The sequence below is a fragment of the Artemia sp. Qi Xiang Cuo genome, chromosome 5 (assembly GCF_049724085.1).
Source record: "Artemia sp. Qi Xiang Cuo chromosome 5, ASM4972408v1, whole genome shotgun sequence".
Lineage (NCBI taxonomy): Eukaryota > Metazoa > Arthropoda > Branchiopoda > Anostraca > Artemiidae > Artemia > Artemia sp. Qi Xiang Cuo.
The window spans coordinates 14,944,929-14,964,813 of record NC_142798.1 but is presented as its reverse complement, the minus strand read 5'-3'; the positions used below and the strand labels follow the sequence as shown (position 1 = coordinate 14,964,813).

The 19,885-nt window shown below is 37.2% G+C and overlaps 1 protein-coding gene across 1 annotated transcript in view; it reads left to right on the top strand.

The window, feature by feature from the left end:
* The window catches only part of LOC148951845 (uncharacterized), a 223,015-nt gene that overhangs the window by 38,271 nt on the left and 164,859 nt on the right, over positions 1–19,885 (top strand). The window contains exons 5-6 of the mRNA XM_089089083.1: positions 1,916–2,041; positions 3,606–3,773. Of these exons, the coding sequence (XP_088945209.1) occupies positions 1,916–2,041; positions 3,606–3,773 (294 nt within the window). The remainder of the gene's footprint in view (positions 1–1,915; positions 2,042–3,605; positions 3,774–19,885) is intronic.

The following is a 19,885-nucleotide window of genomic DNA, read 5'->3' as shown; positions in this document are numbered from 1 at the left end:
AAATTCTAGTTATTTTGGGTAAATTTTGGGTATTTGGTATTTAGGTAATTTGGGTATTAAAATTTTGGGTATTTGGGTAATTTTGGGTAAACAAACATCCTTTTCCTTACTTTCTCTTCAAGTTCCTTATGGTTTTTAGGTTAGAAAGTTAGGGTTTCAGTTACGGATTCAGTTTGAGGGGTTTCTGTTTTTAGATGAAATGAAATCTCGGCTTTTTATAGATATTAAGTTCTTCTTTTAAACTTCTCCGTAAAACAAGTTTTCCAAGGAAAAACAAAGAACTTCAAGGAGCATTAAAATTCCTATAGTTTAGGATATCTTAAATGGAGATGAAGAAAAGCTCTTTTTTGACTAACGGAATTATTTTCATATCTAAGAACGTAGCATTAGATAACAACGTTGTACTTTCACTTCCATCTTAGTGGGAAGTACAGTGTTGCTAACTCTATGAAATAAATTATACCAGTTTTCCGACAGAAGTTGCACCACAAATTATCAATTTGTGCTATATGAACAGCAGGATAAAAATTTGCACAACAAGAAGCAGATTTTTGATAAACTAAAACTTGAACAAGTATTCAAGTAAGACAGAAACAAATAAAACCAAAATAGACTTTAGAATTTGTAGTGCCCAAAAATTGCAAATGTACCCCACTGTACCAGGACCTCCAAAATGGGCCAAAATGGTACGATTGTACCAGGTTGGCAACGCCGGTGAAGTTTCTTAATTAATAACTACGCTTTTGACCTACTGCTATGTTTGCATATTGAAGTGACTCTGCCGTTTCTCTTTGTTTATCAAACTAATATCTGGTATTTTTCCTATGAATATATTTGTTCATATTGTAGGAATATATATTTGAGGAATTTATTTGTTAGTGGTGGATCCAGAAATACAGATGGGGCGGACATCTCCTCGTCTAGAACACTCAGCATTTTAATGTTTTGATTACTTTTTTTTTGCTCGAAATATCTATAACAACATATCCTGTTTCTGTTGACATTATGCATTTTTACCACAAAAGGTGTCTTTTTTTGCCAGGTATGATTGAACCAATGGTTGTAGAATATCAGGAGAAAGTTCAATCGAGAGGAGTTTTGAAGTTATAGTGTTGGAGGTTTTTTAATAGCAAAAGAGATTGTGCCACAACATTCTTGATTTCTGCCGAGGGGAGGGGAGGGTACCCGGAGTCTCAGAAGTTGTAGTGGCAAACTCTACAAGAGGTCAGCTCAGTGTTTAATTCCTAATCTCTGTTCGTTCTGAGAAATATATTTATAGTGACGACACAATAACGACGTTGTGTGGGAGATAGCTCCACTCTTATTTCGGAAACGGTAGGTTTAATGGAAATCGATAGTTTTAGTAAATCGAAACAATTTTTAAAAATAGTTGAACTTCGACGCAAAAAGGTGGAAACTGGGAGGGGGAGGGCTGCAAGGAATATGATCCTGAAAAAGGATAATTTAGAAAAAATAGCTTTGAAATGAAAGTAAAGAGGAAAATCTAGCTCCGACAATGTTAAGCCGAGCTGGACTCAATCTGTGTACGGCATTACTGTATTCCTCTTGGAATTCTCCATGACTACCTCAGATTTCGTTGGGTTATGACTCAGTAAAGTTAAAGAAAACGCTGAAGAAACGGCTCTAGATTTTTCAGACAAACTGGTGGTTCTGTCCGCCACTTCATGGCCCTTCAGCCAGGAAGTGCAATGGGGGGCTATGGTCCAGCCATCCCGTGCTTTCGCTCACCCTTTCTGTTGACCTTCTCCAGATAGCAATTAAAACTTGAGTTGGCTCTGGCTGAGCTTACACAGTCACACCAATGACTACAGTATGACTAAGATAGTTTGGGCTTAACACAAATCAACCGTATAACTATTGGTATATTATCCTACTGACCTTATTTGTTTTTTAGGGCTGTTGAAGTATTGGAAAAGGGCTTAGAAGCAGTACCATTTTCTACTGATCTTTGGCTTAGTCTGGTTACCCTCACTGGTGAAATTTATAAGGGAACAGAAGAAAAAGATGAGTTTATGCGATGGTAAATTTTTAACTCAAAATTCTTAATTTTGTTATGTTAATGTATGTATTTTGCGAGAGATTCTCTTGTCCAGGCAAAATTGATTTTTTTTTTCTGAATAAATCTGTTCTCATCAATTGATATCGGAAAGTATTCTAATTTATCTCTGTCATTCCAAAGACCTTAAAATCATAATGTTTAGATATTTGTTAATACCATAAGTGGTAAGCTTGCGCTAGCCATGTTACAAGCTTAATGTGTTATAAATGCGTATACATTTATTTCATCAATTAAAAAATTGACCAGATGTCCATGCATAGGTTCTAGAAATAGTGCAGTACTATTTTTAAATTCTCAGTGTATCTGCAGATTAAAGAATATTTTGAAAATTTTTTGAACTGATCTTTCTTTATAAGACATTAGCTTACCCGTCGTGCGTTGCTGTGCTCTCAAAACAAAGTTATTTCAAGGAAAATTCCTCTCGGAAAATTTTCCTGTGAAAAATTTTCCCATGTGAAAACTTCCTCTCCATGGGAGTTCTGCCCTTGAAAATTCTCTCCTGCGGAAAGTTCCTCCGTTTAACACAACGATTTTCTGAATCAACAACTCTCTTAATGTTTTCGCCTTAAGTGAAATAAGAGACATATTATTTACAATATCTGGAAATTCAATTAACGGGTTAGCTAATTGCAAATTCTATCATACAACACACTTCTTGGTTGTAAAATTGTTTTTTCAATATTTTCTCTGAATTTGGTATTCAAAAGTTTCGTTAATTTAGCATTCAACTTCAACATAACAGTTTTTAAAATTAAAATACTATCGTTATTTTAAACGTTGGGAAAATCTTCCCTTGGTGAATTATTGGGGGGAAATTTTTGCGAGGGAGGGGGGAATTCCAAGAGAGGACTTTCCACATTAAAGTGAATTTGATTTGCATATCTTTTTCCGACTATGTGTACATGTAATCAAAATAAATTAATTATTTATTTTGATTACATGTGCAAAGTGTTATGTTGAAGGCCAAATTAACGAAGCATTTAAATACCAAATTCAAAGAATTTATTGAAACAAACTATTTTATAATTCGGAAGCACGTTGCATGATAGAATCACAATTAGCTAACCCGCTAATTGAATTTCCAAAAACTGAATAATATGATCGAAAGAGATTGTCAATAATTCATGTTGAAGGTTCTCGGCATGAAAATATTAAGAGGGCATTGGGTGGGGGGGGGGGGGGCGGCAAAAGGTCGAAAATGATTTATACCCAGACTTTTGCAAGACTGTTCTCAATAACTTCTTAAAATTTTTGGCGATTAAATGTGTAGTGATGCACACTGGACAGAAACATACGCACACATTTAATTTTATAAGTAGATATTAAATTTTGTTATTGCTTGCTGTGATGGAAAATAATATCCTAATTTGCTTACAACTTCTAATGATAAGAATACTGGGGGAAATGACACAAACTAATTCGCAGATGGCTTTAATCCTTCCTAAATTGACAGTGTGAACCCACCCTCAAGTATTCCGGTGAAGTCATACTTGATCACACTGAACTGATAAGTGATATATTTTAGGCGTTATGAGCAGGCAATCGCTGCATCTGGAAGCATTTTTACAGCAGATAGCTTGTGGGAATCTTACATCAACTGGGAAGCACAATCAAATCGTTTAGACAAGGTGACAGCCATCTACAGGCGAGTTTTGAAAATACCAACGAGGCTCTACAATAAGCATTTTGATAAGTATGTTTGTTTTTGTTGTTTTTTATTTGAGCGGCTTCATTGTAGGGCGCACGCCTTTTGTTACTATTAATTGAAAATAAGTTTCCACAAAAGAAGCTTATCATAGAAAAATAAAGGGTTAAATTAAACCAAAGACGAGAAGAACTAAAGTCAAATGATAATACAACCATAAAATGAGCAAAAATTGACATCAATAAATAAAACCAGACAGAAATTACAATCAATAATTAAGTCAAACCCGAAACGAAAGGTGGTTATCCCAAACAGGAATAGGGCTAACGCCCACTCCTGACGTTAGAGGGATGTTGAACTAACCAAAAGGCACTATATGAATGCTACTAATGCTATTACTATCATTACTACTCCTCCTGCTCCAACTACTACCACCGCTACTACGACTACTACTATTCCCGAAGCTCTAGAGATTAAGACAAATCTTTCAGGGAATGATGAGAGCCGTGTTGAACTTAATTAAAACACGTTCTTATGCTGGTCGTCAGAAGGGTGTATCTATAGTTTCTCAGGAACGGCTTACAACAGTAAGTTGACACTTTCAGGGTATGTTGAGTTAAATAAATAAGTTAAATAAATAACGATTTTATTTTCAAACGCCATAAAACGGTCATGCCGAACAGCAGCAGTTCTTGTCATAATAATGCAGTAAACATATAAAACATATGAAAATCACAGCCATAGCCATTGTCATTAAAAATCATATATTGATTTTAAATATCACAAGTTCAAACCAAACAGAGTCAAACGAACAAAAAGAATAACAGAATAATGAACTAAAGAAAATAAATATATAGAATTATTGACGAGTGGGTAGAGAATTAAAAAACTTAGGAGGGAACAGAACTATTTGCATACCGCATATGCAGTTCTGGTACCGGCTGAATGTTCGGAACCGGTTGGGCTACATGTTGCGGGCTCCTCTGGCGTGAAGGCAGATGCTCAGGGAGAGGATTTCACGAAGCCGCGGATTTTCCAAAATACCGACACCAAATTTAAAAACATGATTCGTCACGGCGTGTCAAAAGAGTATTAAGTGAAAATTGTCTTAAAAGGGAGCAATAAGGGACTTTGGGAGATTTTGACACTACCAGAAGAGCTCGGTACTTGATCCTTTCCATGCGGCCCTTCTGGTCCGAAGTCAGGCCGTAATGCCAAACGGGACAAGCATATTCTACCAGCGGTCTGACAAATGTAAGAAATATACGCAATAGGTGGGGGGTTGGGAGGCCATGACAAGCAAGGAGTTTTAAGGAAAAGATACCCAGGTTTGCCCGTTTGATCATTTCCTGTGTCTGTTTTTCCCAATTCAGGTCATGTGTGAGATAAACTCCTAAGAGTTTGATATCCATGATGCCTGAACCATTTTGTAAATCAAGGGAGAACTGTCCCTCAGAAAAGAAAAAGTTAATACGTGCGATTTCTCACGATTGACGATCATTTTCCCTCCTCAGCTTGGCGTGATAAACTCGCCATTATTTTATATGCCTCACTTGAAACACTCTTTTCACCTAGCTCCAGTACGGATAGATCATCAACGAACTTAAAGCGATTCGGTTCATCATTTGCCAACTCATTTACCATCACTAAAAAAGTAGAGGGTCTAAAATTGTTCCCTGGGGAACTCCACAGTAAATTGGTTGGGGATCAGAATAGGCTGATTTATACTTAGTTTTTTTTTTACTTCTTCCTGAAAGAAAACTTGCAGCTATTCTTATCAAATATACATAAACTTTAAAATTTTTGCTTTCTTTAGGTCAATCGCGATGAGATTGACCCAGCGTTCAGGTTCATCTAGATGCTTTAAAATCTTATCAAGCAAACTAACTAAGTAATGGCTTGGGAATATTACCGAACTCTTGGGAATATTACCGAACTCTTGGGAATATTGCCGAATTGTTGAAGGTCAATTTTATGCAGAATAAAGGTTTTCAGCCACCCAACGATGAAACTTTCATACTGGCCTGACATTGTAATCTTGTTGAATATTAAAGTTAACGAAGCATTCAAAAATTCAGGAAAAGCCTTAATGGAGTCAACAGGAATATCGAGTGGTGTAGTACTGGTCCTCTTCAGTTTCATCAATTTGGGGTGAACTTGGGATTCTGTGATGAATGGGAAATCTATAAGGTATGGAGATGGAAGCGTAAAATCCTCCGAGTTTAGTGGTGAAAGTGACTGACCAATTGCTGCCAGGTGAGTGTTTAGGCGATCTGCAGTTTCTTTTCTCGGCTCATTATAGCCAAAATCCAGTCCAGTCTGCGTTTTATCTGTCATTTGCTTTATCCTTTTGTACCACTGTCAAGGCTTAGAATCCAATAAATGAGATGCTTCCTTTGGGTAGTACAACGCCGCTGCCTGGCGGGTCAATCCTCTGATTTTATTCTTCAGGGTAGTAGCTTCTTTATGTAGTTTGTTCCTGAAAAGTTGTCTCATTTTCCTGCATAGTGCTTTGATTTCATTCGTAACATATCTGCTGGACGATCTGCTGAAATACGTTTGTTAACTTTTTCAGGAAAATAGAAATGGTACTTCCCGAGAAGTTTTTCTTGAAAAGTTGTGGCCATTTCATCAGCACTAGCCGTAGAAATTATACCGTCCCATTTTTCAGTCGTGAGCCAATTTCCGAAACCAAACAATCTGCTGTTTGTGATTGGCCGACTTGTAGTTGTCTCTGTAGTGTACGTGACCCGGACTTTGCTTATGGGGTGTAGCTCAAGGTTGAAGTGGTAGCTTTTTCCTATTGGGGGGCCTGGGGAGGGTTTCCTGTAGAATTGAGACATGTTAGTAGCTATGCGGTCTAGAGCCGTATCACGTTTTGTTGTTGGGCAATTAACTAACTGTCTTAGACCTAATCCTGCTTCCAAAGACTCAAGTCGTAGTTCGCTAGCGTCACCAAGTAAGAGCATACCATTCGTGGGGTATTTACCCTGTACGTAGTCAGCGCTTAATTGAAGTTTTTCCCGGAGATCTTTTTGAGAACTGACATCTTGTCCTGGGGAATAATAAAAAAACACAAACAGCAATACCATTATAATGGGAGGACAGGCGTTTGGGCTTTGCAAATACCCAAAGAATCTCATCATAATCATCAGGCACAGGTACCCCTATCTGAAAAGCAGGAATTTTCTTATTAATATAAATTGCAAGACCTCCTCCCTTTTTTCCAAGCCAGTGGTCAGCTGGGCGTAACTTTATAATTGTATTATAACCGGACAAACTGAGTAGTTCCGGATTTTGCCTATGAACCCCTCTTATTGCAACTACTGAGGCTCCAATTACTTGAGCTAAGTTCTCCAGCTCAATAATCTTATCCGTATTGAAACTCTCCGCATTACTATACAAAAAAAATAGGCAGAGCAATAATTTCAGAAGTGTTCTTTTACCTTGGTTTTCACCTTAGTCCTTGGGCAGACAGTTTCTTGGTTTTCTGACGATTCTGCAAGATCAGTTTCTTCGAATAGCAAAAACCTGTTACTAAGTGGGGCGGCGCGGCTTACAATCGAACCCGGGAGGCTGATATTTTAGGAAGGATAGATCTAGGGATTGGGGGAGGGAAGAAGGGGGAGAGCTCCAAGGGGGAACCGGAGAGATATGCTGAGCCTGTTTGACCCGCGGTGACCGCGAAGAAGGGATCCAGTACCGCGATGTCGGTATTGAAAAAGGTTGTTGTGGGTGCGATTGGGGGGAGGGGAGCCGAAAAGTTGGGTTTCTTTGGCTCAGCTGTTGGCCCCCTCGTCTCGACAAGTTTTTGACACCGGCTCGGGTCCAGGATTATTGCTTGGAGTTGGATGTTGAACTAACCAAAAGGTACTAGATGAATACTACTATTGCTAATACTATCATTACTGCTACTCCTCCTGCTCCAACTACTACCACCCCTACTACGACTACTACTATTCCCAAAGCTATTTTTACAAATCTTTCACCATATTATACTTTTTACTATATTAAGACAAATCTTTCAGGGAAGGCTGAGGGCCGTTATGAACTTAATTAAAACACGTTGTTCTTATGCTGGTCGTCAGAAGGGGGTATCTATAGTTTCTCAGGAACGGCTTAGAGCAGTAAGTTGACACTTTCAGGGCATGTTGGTTTGGATGTTTAACTAACCAATAGGTACTATATGAATACTACTAATGCTAATAATATCATTACTGCTATTCCTCCTGCTCCAACTACTACCACCGCTACTACGACTACTACTATTCCCAAAGCTATTTTTACAAGTCTTTCACTATATCATATATGTCACTATATTATATTATACTTAATACTATATTAACACAAATCTTTCAGGGAAGGGTGAGGGCAGTGATCTTGCAGGGAAGGGTGAGGACAAAGTTTTAAGAGAAGAACAGTGCAGTTTTAGAAAAGGTATAGGATGTGTCGACCAAATTTTCACTCTTAGGTTAATAATTGAGAAGTGCCTGAGTTGTCAAAAACCTTCGGTGCTCAGTTTTATAGATTATGATCAACCGTTCGATTCTGTTGATAGAAGAGCTTTAGTAAAGGTTTTATCCTTGTATGATATACCAGACAAATACATTAAAGTGACTAGTGCTGTATCCGAGAATAACACTGCTGTGGTTAAGGTAGGAAATGAGGTTAGTAGCTGGTTTTCTATTAAATCAGGAGTTAAGCAGGGTTGTGTTCTATCCCCCTTTATATGGATTATTTTGATGGACTTAAGGAGCGCAGGAAAGGCAATGGGAGCCACGGAATCAAATATGGAGGAAAAAGTCCTGGACTTAGATTATGCTCATGATTTAAACATCCTAGATAAAAATGAGAGCAAAATGAATGAACTTTTAGTGTTTTTGCGAGTTCAGGGTGCTAGAATAAGTTTTGAAAATTAATGTTAAGAAGATTGAGTCACTAACGCTAGGAATAAGTGAAGATGAAAAGGTGACATTTGGTAACGAAAAGATTGATCAGGTGGGCAACTTCACTTACCTTGGTAGTATTATTAGTAAAGATGGTGGGAGCAGTGAAGATTTTAAAAGTAGAATAGCCAAGGCTCTGGGGTTTTTTTTACAGTTAAAAAAAGTTTGGAAGAATGGGAAAATAAGTCTGCAAGCCAAGATTAGAATATTAGAAGCTACAGTGATGACAGTGGTCAAATATGGCTCTGAAGCATGGGCGCTTCGAAAAGCATATGAAGATTTGCTAGATGATTTCCAGCGAAAATTCCTACGTATTGTTCTAGATACCCGGTTGACTGACTGTATTTAAAAGAATAGGCTGTACGAAAAGTGTGGTTCAATACCGCTCTCTAGGGCTATAATGAGAGAAAGGTTGAGATGGCTAGGGCACATTCTGCGGATGAAGGATGACAGATTGCCGATGATTGTCCTTTTCGACCAACAGTCAAGGGCTAAACGGAAAGCAGGTAGTCCTTGTCTGGGATGGGAGGACGTCATAAAGAAAGATTTAAACGGAATGGGAACTTCCTGGGAGGGTGTAAAAAGAGAGGCTTTGAATAGATTGGGATGGAGGAGGCGCGTGTGTAGCTGTGTTGGCCTGAGGCGGCTTGGTGCTGCAGTGAGTTGTTAGTAGTAATAGTAGTACTAACACTATCATTACTGCTACTCCTCCTGCTCCAACTATTACCACCGCTACTACGACTACTACTATTCCCAAAGCTATTTTTTACAAATCTTTCACTATATTATACTTAATACTATATTGAGACACACCTTTCTGGGAATGATGAGGGTCGTGTTGAACTTAATTAATACATGTGGTTCTTATACTGGTTGTCAGAAGGGCGTATATATAGTTTCTCAGGAGCGGCTTAGGGTAGTAAGTTGACACTTTCAGGGCATGTTGACTTGGATGTTGAACTAACCAAAAGGCACTATTATAACTACTACTTTTACGACGGCTGTTACTACTGTTACTGCTGTTAGTGCTACTAACGCTAAGGGAAATCTTTCCCTTAGAAAAAATTATTCAAAATGCTGAGGGGGATGTTGAATAAATCTAAAGACACTGTGTATATGTAGCCTGTCAAAAGGGCGTAACATCAATATCTAAGAAACGGCTTAGAGTGCTAAGTTAAAGTTTTCAGGGTATGTTGCTTGGGATGCTGAACCAATGAAAAGACACTATGTGTATACTACTACTACTACACTAGTTTTAGCTTTACTACTGCTACTAGTACTACTAATTGTTACTAAGGCTTAGAGTATTAGGGTGAAACTTTCTGGGATTGTTGAGGTGGCGTTATACTGAATCAAAAAGCACTTTGTGCATATGTGTTGTCAATATATATGTATACATACATATATATATATATATATATATATATATATATATATATATATATATATATACATATATACATATATATATACATATATACTTACATATATATATATATATATATATATATATATATATATATATATATATATATATATATATATATATATATATATATATATATATATATATATATGTAAATATATATGTATATATATATGTATATATATGTATATATATATATATATATATATATATATATATATATATATATATATATATATATATATATATATATATATATATATATATATATATATATATATATATATATATATAATGTATTACGGTAATTATTTGGCTAAAAAAAAAAAAAAAAAAAAAAAAAAAAAAAAAAAAAAGTCTTCCTACTTTAGTAACTGAAATAAATGAGCACTTGAACAAGGTCTAGACCCTACTCGTCCATCCAGTTCCCCAGGACAAAACAGTATATCCAATTCGACAATCCGAAAATCAAGTCCAAAATAGAGCAAAAATCAGCATCAATAAATATACGTCAATGTTCCGAAACCAAGCTATAGCACCTTAAATCTACAAACCACCCCTGTTTCTTTTCCTTTCAGATAAATGACCTGTTTTCTTTTTCTTAATTACATTTGCTTATAGTATAATTTAAAAAGACAGGTTAAATTCCGTTACTAAGCGACAGTGGTTTTGCAATAGGTAAGCTTTGAACCAAGTTTATTTTTGTACTTCCTGGTTTGGGAGTCATTGAAAGATAAATCTAAGAGGTAAAATTGGGTTTGAATGAGGATGTAGCTGATTGGCTTGGCCAAGTGACGGTCCACCCCTACGGACAGTGCTGTAAAGATTATTATTTTTTAGTCTGCGTTTTGACCCCGTTTGGGGAAGGATATTTCTGTTGTTATATGTGACCCTTTTGGAAGAATACAAGTAAGGTAATTTCTACAAACTGTGTACTATTTTCCGTAACACAGGCAGGGTAGGAATAGAGCTACGAGGTACCGTCATTATTATATTGACAGGGATGGTTGTTACCTCCAAGGAGAGAGTTAAGAGATTTCCTAGCCGTAACCCAAGGCGGGTACATTTGGCTTTATAAAGTGGCCATTTGACCACTCGATCGCGTTATCATACCCCGGAACAGGGTGTACTGTAAATAGGGTAGTACCAAACCCGATATTTGCAGAATCGTTGGGGTAAGAGCGGGAATCTCACTAACATTTGGGCCGGCAAGGGGTTCTCCCCTTTGAGTAAGTGGCATAGCAATCTTTTTGCGTCATTTTTGCATCAATAGGTGGCGACCCCCGTAACTTGCATTCCAGTGAGTGGTGGCAGCAAGAACAGGAATTATTAACAGCGTTGATAATAAAAGAATTTCGCGTTTTCGAAGAGACAAGTAATTTAGCCTACAAAATTGGCCTATTGTGGTTACAGAGGATATAAAAAAAAACGCAAAGAGAAATTTTTTATCTGAGCTGTGCCTAGTCGGATAATAATAAGTAATAAAATTTAAGAATCAATAGATCACGCGAATAATTAACTTGTAAGACAAGGGAGGCTGCGCCGCCCACGTAGAATCGGCTAATTAAAAGGAAACAATTTTCACGAAAGGATAAAAAGAGACATTGATAAAAGAATTTTCATTCGGACGGAAGACGTTAAGTAAACCTTGAAATAATGGCGGACAAACGAAAATTTCAGACAAGATCTATTGCGCTAAAACCAAAATCGAATTCAGAAACACAATTATATGCGACTCCCACTGAAAATACCCGAAGGAAATCACCGTCAGATAGGACCATATATCACTCAACAGGTGAAATAGACATTTCTGAGACAGGTGAAGATGAAATCTTCAAAACGAAATCAGTAATAGAGCGATCCCCGGTACGAACCAGGGAAGAAGAAAAAAGTCTAAGGCAAATTCAGATAGAATTATACCCAGATAGAGAAACCCAGACAAAAGAAACAGTGGCAATAATACATGAAGAAAACTAGCTATATGAAAGGACGAATAAAACAAAACCAACTCAGCCTTCAGATGAAGTACAAAATGTAGGGGAGTTGAAGGTAAAAGAAAATATAACTATAGAACGAATAGAATCAGAAAACGAATTAAGAGGATATAAAAACAGAGAGAATCATAGTAGGCCAAGTAGCAGGAGTAGTAGAATTTCATGTTTCCAGCAGGAGCTCACGAAAAAGCACTCAAATAGATATGACACAACAACTATTAAATTTCGTGAAGGAAGAGAGGATAGCCAGAGAACGAAAGGAGGAGGAAGATAGAGAACAAAGAGAAAGGGATAGAGTAGCCAAAGAAAAAAAGGAGGAGGCAGATAGAGAGGAAAGAAAACATATGATGGAATTGATTGCAGGGAGAAATTCCCAAGAGCCTCAGAAATCGTCTACAGTAAGGTAGTGCCGGCAATAACCCTGCAAACAACTACAGAAAAGGAAGATGTACATTTGTATATGTACAATGTTGAAAATAGGGCGGAAATAAGAAGGTTTTCGAGAGAAAATTTGGTGACAAGAATACAACCGCTCCTTAACTACAAAGCACAAATTGAATATAAAGAATTACCAATGGACTACTGAAAAGATTTTGAAAGACTAAAACAAGCAATTTTTGAAAAGTTCCAACTCTTCCCCCAGTACTTCCAAAGGAGGTTCAGAAGCGAAAGAACACGAGACAACAAAACATAGAAAGAATTCGGGTACAAATTGAAAGATATGTGTTTAAAGTGGCTGGAGTTAGAAAATTATAGAATGTTAGAAGACCCTGAAGAAATAAAAGAAAAGATAAAGGAAATAGTAGATAAAACAGTAATGGAACAATTTTTAGAAAATACCCACAGAGAATTGAGAATATATTTGAAAGAAAAGAACCTAAAAACAAGCGAAGAAATGGCGGAAAGGGCAAATAGGTGGACCGAAATAAGAGAGGAAGTTGACATATTTCAATATAGAGAGTATAACAAAAATAGGCACTATAACACAGCGCAAGGAGAACTAACTTGCTATAACTGTGGTACCACGAGGCATTTTGCACGAAACTGCCCAAGTGAACATGACCAAAAACCACATAAAATGACAGCCTGGGCCATGGCCCATAATAAGGAAAAAAATTACGCATTTGTAGAATCGCATAAAATATATGGAAAATTGAACGGGGAATTAGTCGATATGGCAATTGGTTCCAGCAGTGACCAAACCTATGTTCGAACTGCCCTAAGTAAGAAAACGGAGATAGACCATAAAAATTAGATTTCAACATTATGTTATTATTGAGACAAGCACCCATGCCCGTCTGCTTGGGTTAGAATAGAAATTGCAAAGAAGGAAGGTACAGTCCAGAGAAAAACGATAAAAGTAGGCTTAGTACCTACGCTAGCAGTGGATGTTTTAGTAGGAGGAGACTTTGGAGATATCGGAAATCTCCTATCGTTAAAAGCTACTTATTTAACAGTGGCAAAATTACACTACAACAGAAAAATATAATACTCCGTTAACTGCGGGGGGAGGTGGACTGGCCCATAAAACAAATGGGGAGGCTATGCCGCCCTTTCGGAAAAATGAAATACTTGATACGCGTGTTCAAAATGTTGATAATCCACAAAAATGGGATGCGAAAGTAAAAAGACCACAAAATATTGAGAATAAGACGCGCGAGAATGATTTTTCTGGAAAATTTCCAGAAAACGGAAAACTTGAGAACACTTTTAATGAATATGAGACGCTAACAAGTACAGGCCAAAATGAAGCGCTGATTGTACCAGAGAATAAGGAGACGAAATTTATTGTACGCGCTTTTCCTCGTAAAAATCGAGAAATTTTAGTACAAAATGAAAAACCAAATGTCGGAATTTAGTTCCCATTTGATAATAAACTATTTGTTTCGGCGGTAAGAATAAAGAAGACTAAAAGAGAGAAAAGAGATATTAAACGGAGCTACAATAAAGTAATGCAGTCAAAGATAGTGGACACTGGAGTCCAAATCAGATTTAACGATGATTTATTATTTTGCGCGAATAACAAAATTGAGAAAAATAGAGACGAAAAGAGGAATTTAAAGAAGAGAAACAATTTCGAGATTCAGCCGACAGCGGCGAATAATAAAAAAATATTGGATGGGCTGTGCCTTGAAAACATAAATAATAAGGAGAAAAATAAAATGTTGGATGGGCTGTGCCTTGAAAACATAGATAATAAGGGGGAAAAAGAGGTCAAAGACCCACGGGGAATAAAAGGAGATGGTTACAAAAGAGAGATGAAGGACCTACAACGGGTTGGGGGAAAGTTGGGAGATATGGAATTTCGAGTTGGATTGGAAAAATTTGGGAAGAAATCTGATATTGGTCTGATCAACTCAAAAGAGGGTTTGTTCCTTTATGAGGGGGAGGAATCCCTTGGGGAAGATCCCCTGAGCGAAGTCGCGAAAGATAGCCCTTTTCCTCAATGCAGAACTGGCGGACAAGTTGTGATCCCTTTACCGAGATTTTGCCTCTCTGATCTGGAGTCCTTGGGGGATACTCTCTCCCAGTCACTTCATACTTCACCCAGACCTTTGTCCAGTAACCCTATTCATAGCTGTTATTCTTCATGGGAATCGACAATTATTTTCGGCAAATTGTATTCAGTGGGAGATGTATCCAAGTTTCATCTTCAATTAGCTTCAACGCATCAACGCATATTAATTATCCCAGGGGAGGGAAACCAGAAAAAAGCGATTCATGGTTCACTCAAAGTTTTACTTCATGTCCCTATACCCCTATCGTTGTCACTGGCCTTTGTATTTTCGGCCTTGGATTACTTCAAATTATGCCAAGGGGAAATTTAATTTTTGATTGAGATGTGGTGTTGTTTTCACAGATGGAAATTAAGAGGCTAGTGCAGCCAATTTTTCATGATGGCTGGCATCATCACATGTGCCAGAAACTGCATCAACGCATAGTAATTATCCCAGGGGAGGGAAACCAGAGAAAAGCGATTCATGGTTCGCTCAGTATTTTACTTCATTTCCCTGTATCCCTATCGTTGTCACTGGCCTTTGTATTTTCGGCCTTAGATTATTTGAAATTATGCCAAGGGGCAATTTACTTTTTGATTGAGATGTGGGGTTGTTTCCACAGATGGAAATCAAGAGGCTAGTGCAGCTAATTTTTCACGATGGTTGGCATCATCACAGGCGCCAGAAACTGATTCTCTGCTCCTCTCAAATGTAAATTCGTTAGAGCGAGAAAATTTTTTTGTTTTGATTGTGCTACGCACAATCATTATCTACGAATTTTGAAGATTTCAACTTTCAAAATTTAGTGCGGATGCTGTGCGATTTAGACCATGGTGGTCCTACAGTAGAGACGTGTCGAGGACAACCGATCCAGAGCCAAGCGGTGGAAGAGAGAAGGCAAATGGATTTTGTAAAGTTGAATTTAAGTGTTTATGTTTGTAAGGGTGGACCAAGGTTACGTGTGGGCGGTCATTTATCTTACGGGGGGAGGTGTTGGGGTTCCACCCCTGTTTCTTTTCCTTTCAGATAAATGACCCGTTTTCCTTTTATCAATTACATTTGCTGATAGTATAATTTAAAAAGACAGGTTAAATTCCGTTACTAAGCGATAGTGGTTTTGCAATAGGTAAGCTGTGAACCAAGTTTATTTTTGTACTTCCTCGTTTGGGAGTCATTGAAAGATAAATCTAAAAGGTAAAATTGGGTTTGAATGAGGATCTAGCTGATTGGATGGGCCAAGTGACGGTCCACCCCTACGGAGTGCTTTAAAGATTATTATTATTTTTTAGTCTGCGTTTTGACCCCGTTTGGGGAAGGATATTTCTGTTTTTATATCTGAACCTTTTGGAAGAATATATGTAGAGTATTTTCTACAAATTGTCTACTGATTACGGTAATCCAGATAGGGCAAAAACAGAACTACGAGTGACCTTCGCTATTATATTGACAAGTAGAGTTGTTACGTATAAAGAGAAAATAAAGAGATTTCATAGCCGTAGCCCAAGGCCGATATATTTGGCTTTAGAAAGTGGCCATTTTACCACTCGATCGCGTTATCATACCCTGGGACAGGGTATACTGTAAATAGGGTAGTACCAAACCCGATATTTGCAGAATCGTTGGGGTAAGAGCGGGAATCTCACTAACATTTGGGCCGACAAGGGGTTCTCCCCTTCGAGTAAGTGGCATAGCAACCTTTTTGCGCCATTTTTGCATCAATAAGTGGCGACACCCGTACTTACACCCCAATAATCAGTATATATTAAACTGTCAATCGTCATTCATATGTTCTCCTCAGTAATTTTGGTTATTATGGTGATTGGTGATTTTTATTTTATTTTTTTATGTTATGAGAAGTGAAAAAGCGTAGCTCGAGATAACAATTGTCCTAATGAATTGTAGAGTGGCATTTTAGTACATATTTATATTCGTTCCTGAAAACCCCGGCAATTTTTCATTTTTTAATGTTATAAACGAGAAAATGTTTACGATTTTTTTCATTGTTTTGTTAGGATTTTGAACTAAATCAAGGCAAGGCTACACTATTTGTATGCAGCTTGTCGAAAGGGCATACCAGCAATATCTAAAAAGCGACTTAGGCCGATTAGGGTTATAATGTTGAAACTGTCAGGTCATTTTAGAGGGGGGGGGGGTATATTGATTTTTCCAAAAGGCACACTACTGCTGTCTCTACTTCTGATACTACGACAACTACTACACTAATGTTAAGGGTATTGAGGTGAAACTTTCATGAAATGTTGAGGAGAATGTTAAAACAAATGAAAACACACTGTGTGGAAGCAGGCAATCAAAAGGGTACATTAGAAATATCTCAGGAGTATAAACAATGGACGAATTGCATAACTTATAGCCCTCGACCTAAGGGCTGTGTGAGGGTGTTATCCCCAGAGCCATATATGGACCTTTCAACTATGCCGAACCAAATGGCTATTTCAAAATTTTTATCGAATGTCTTTGGGGTGGGGATGGTACTTGGAAGGGGGTGGTTACCCTCCGATTACTTTTGACTTTTAAATAGGATCTCGGCATTTCATTTTGCAATCGAATGAACCCTTTCCAAAGTTTCTACAATAACTCCTCCAATACAAATTGCCTTGGTGAAAAAAAAAATTTACATTGTATCCGCTGTACTGCAGTATGCTTCAACTGACTAATTTAGGCCCACTTTTATATCTCATTATTTTAAACCGTGTATTAACAGCGATTTTCGAACTTTTAAATTTGGTGACGACTTAACTACTTTAGTACTGAAACTCAACCCTCAAATTACGCAACAGACCGACTAGAGGAGACTCTCTATTGAATTAGAATATATTGAGAAAGATGGAACTGACGTTTAATGAGACTGCGGGGTCTTCTCTGTGTTTATGCCTGCTTAAAGTTGGCAGCCAGACTTCCTACAATTCATTACTAACTACGAATACAACAGTTAAAGACTTGGAGTACGTTTGGATAAATATTTAAAATGAATTTTACATGTTGAATATCTGACTGAAAAAGGTGCCTCATTTTATATCTTTTTTCAATCTAAACAAAAATTGGTGGGCTAACTGATGTTATAAAGCAGGTATGATGCATTTGTTTCAGGCTTCTTCTAGAATATGTGTGACCGGCTTGGCATTCAAACTGACGAAGGATTAATCAGACAGACTTAAGATGGTAAGACTAGTAAGACTTTACATGGTTAAGATGGTAAGATGTCTAAGACTTAAGACTTAAGATGGTGCTAAAAGAGCTGTAAAGATCATATTTTGACACAGCTAGTCAACAAATAAAGATAGACGAAACGACTCAACGCAGATTTCTTTAATAATTGGTTTGTCGTGGATTCCATGTCCTGCTTATAATCGTAGACAGAGCCGTGTTTCTATTGTTAACTCATCGGGGTTTATTACCCGACCTTAAGAATCCTCTTATTAAAAGGGTGAACCCTAAACTCTAACTTATAGATAGTAATTTTCTACAATGAAGATGTTCCCAGCTTCTAGTACCGAAAAAACCGTAAATCGTTTGTCTGTTATTTTACTCAATATTCAAATGATATAGCTTTAAGAAGTATCTGATGATTGGTGTCGTTTATCCTATGCCATTGCCTGTGTGTGCTAAAGTATTGATTTGGCTGTATACAGGATTTATTTGTGCTAGAATTCTCTATTTTGGTTAATAAATTATAATATTAAAGTACGAAGGAATATAAAATGAATCTGATTCTTTAAATTGGGTAAGGCTGCAGCTTCGCCGGGATCTTCAGCCAGTCTTTGTCCCATCTCCGAACGTGTCTCCTGAATCCTCCCCACGGTTTCAGGTCCTCCTTGAATTTTTGCCAAAGAAGAACCTGTGGAAAAAGTTCAAGGAGTACCTGGAATCGTGGGGAGGATTCAGGAGACATGGTCGGAGATGGGACAAAGACTGGCTGAAGATCGCCGGAAAAGCTGCAACCGACAGGTCCAAGTGGTCGTCGTAAGTCATCCCAAGATCCTTTGGTGCCGGACAGGACAGTTCATCGTCTGGTTCCCGCCGAAAGTAAAAGAAGTATGTGGTTATGCATCTTTAGCGCTGAACGGGCGTCAAGTTTGAAAATCAGGAAAGTGTGTGAGAATCACCAGAAAATGGGCGAAGAAAATGCATTATCATAGAGGTCTAGAAAGTATATGTTTTATTAATGCTTTAGAAAAAGACAAACACTGCCATGCATTGGCAGTAAACTGTGAATAAAAAACAGCAATTGAATTATGAATGAATGTAACCCAACATTTTGTTGTCAAATAGGAATTGAAAAGAAATCTATGTATAATTGAATAGCTAAAAATTTAGACTATGCATTAATATATTTATTATGAAAATTATTAATATTAAAAACTTCAGATTAGTAGTTAATTGACTCACCTAAAGGATCATCTTTTTGGAAGACTAATTATCCTATTTTGATATATTTTTTAGTGTTTTGCCTTCATTCACGTATCAGTGGAGTCCTTATTCTCTTTTGATTCTAAACGCACCACTTCTTTTACCTAATTTGTATCATGCGACGTATAAATATTAAATTCAGGGTTTACTTCAGACACCAATAAAAAAAATCCCATATTTAAGACGCAGTTGCCTTAATCCTCCTTTTTGGCTCCACTCTTTAATATATCACAAACAACTAGACTAGTGGGAGAAACTTTGCACCAGATTTTTAGTTTTCATAGCTTTGTGAAATCTCGATATTTAGATATGAATAGGCTTAAGATGGAGCTAGGAGGCAGAAATATTTTCATTTTGATGTTCTTACTACTTTAAAGATGAAGCTAGGAGGCAGAAATATTTTCATTTTGATGTTCTTACTATTTTAAAGATGGGGCTAGGAGGCAGAAATATTTTCATTTTGATGTTTTTACTGCTGTAAAGATGGGGCTAGGAGGCAGAAATATTTTCATTTTGATGTTCTTACTGCTTTAAAGATGGGGCTAGGAGGCAGAAATATTTTCATTTTGATGTTCTTACTACTTTAAAGATGGGGCTAGGAGGCAGAAATATTTTCATTTTGATGTTCTTACTACTTTAAAGATGGAGCTAGGAGGCAGAAATATTTTCATTTTGATGTTCTTACTATTTTAAAGATGGAGCTAGGAGGCAGAAATATTTTCATTTTGATGTTCTTACTACTTTAAAGATGGGGCTAGGAGGCAGAAATATTTTCATTTTGATGTTCTTACTACTTTAAAGATGGAGCTAGGAGGCAGAAATATTTTTATTTCGATGTTCTTACTATTTTAAGACAAACATGTTAGTA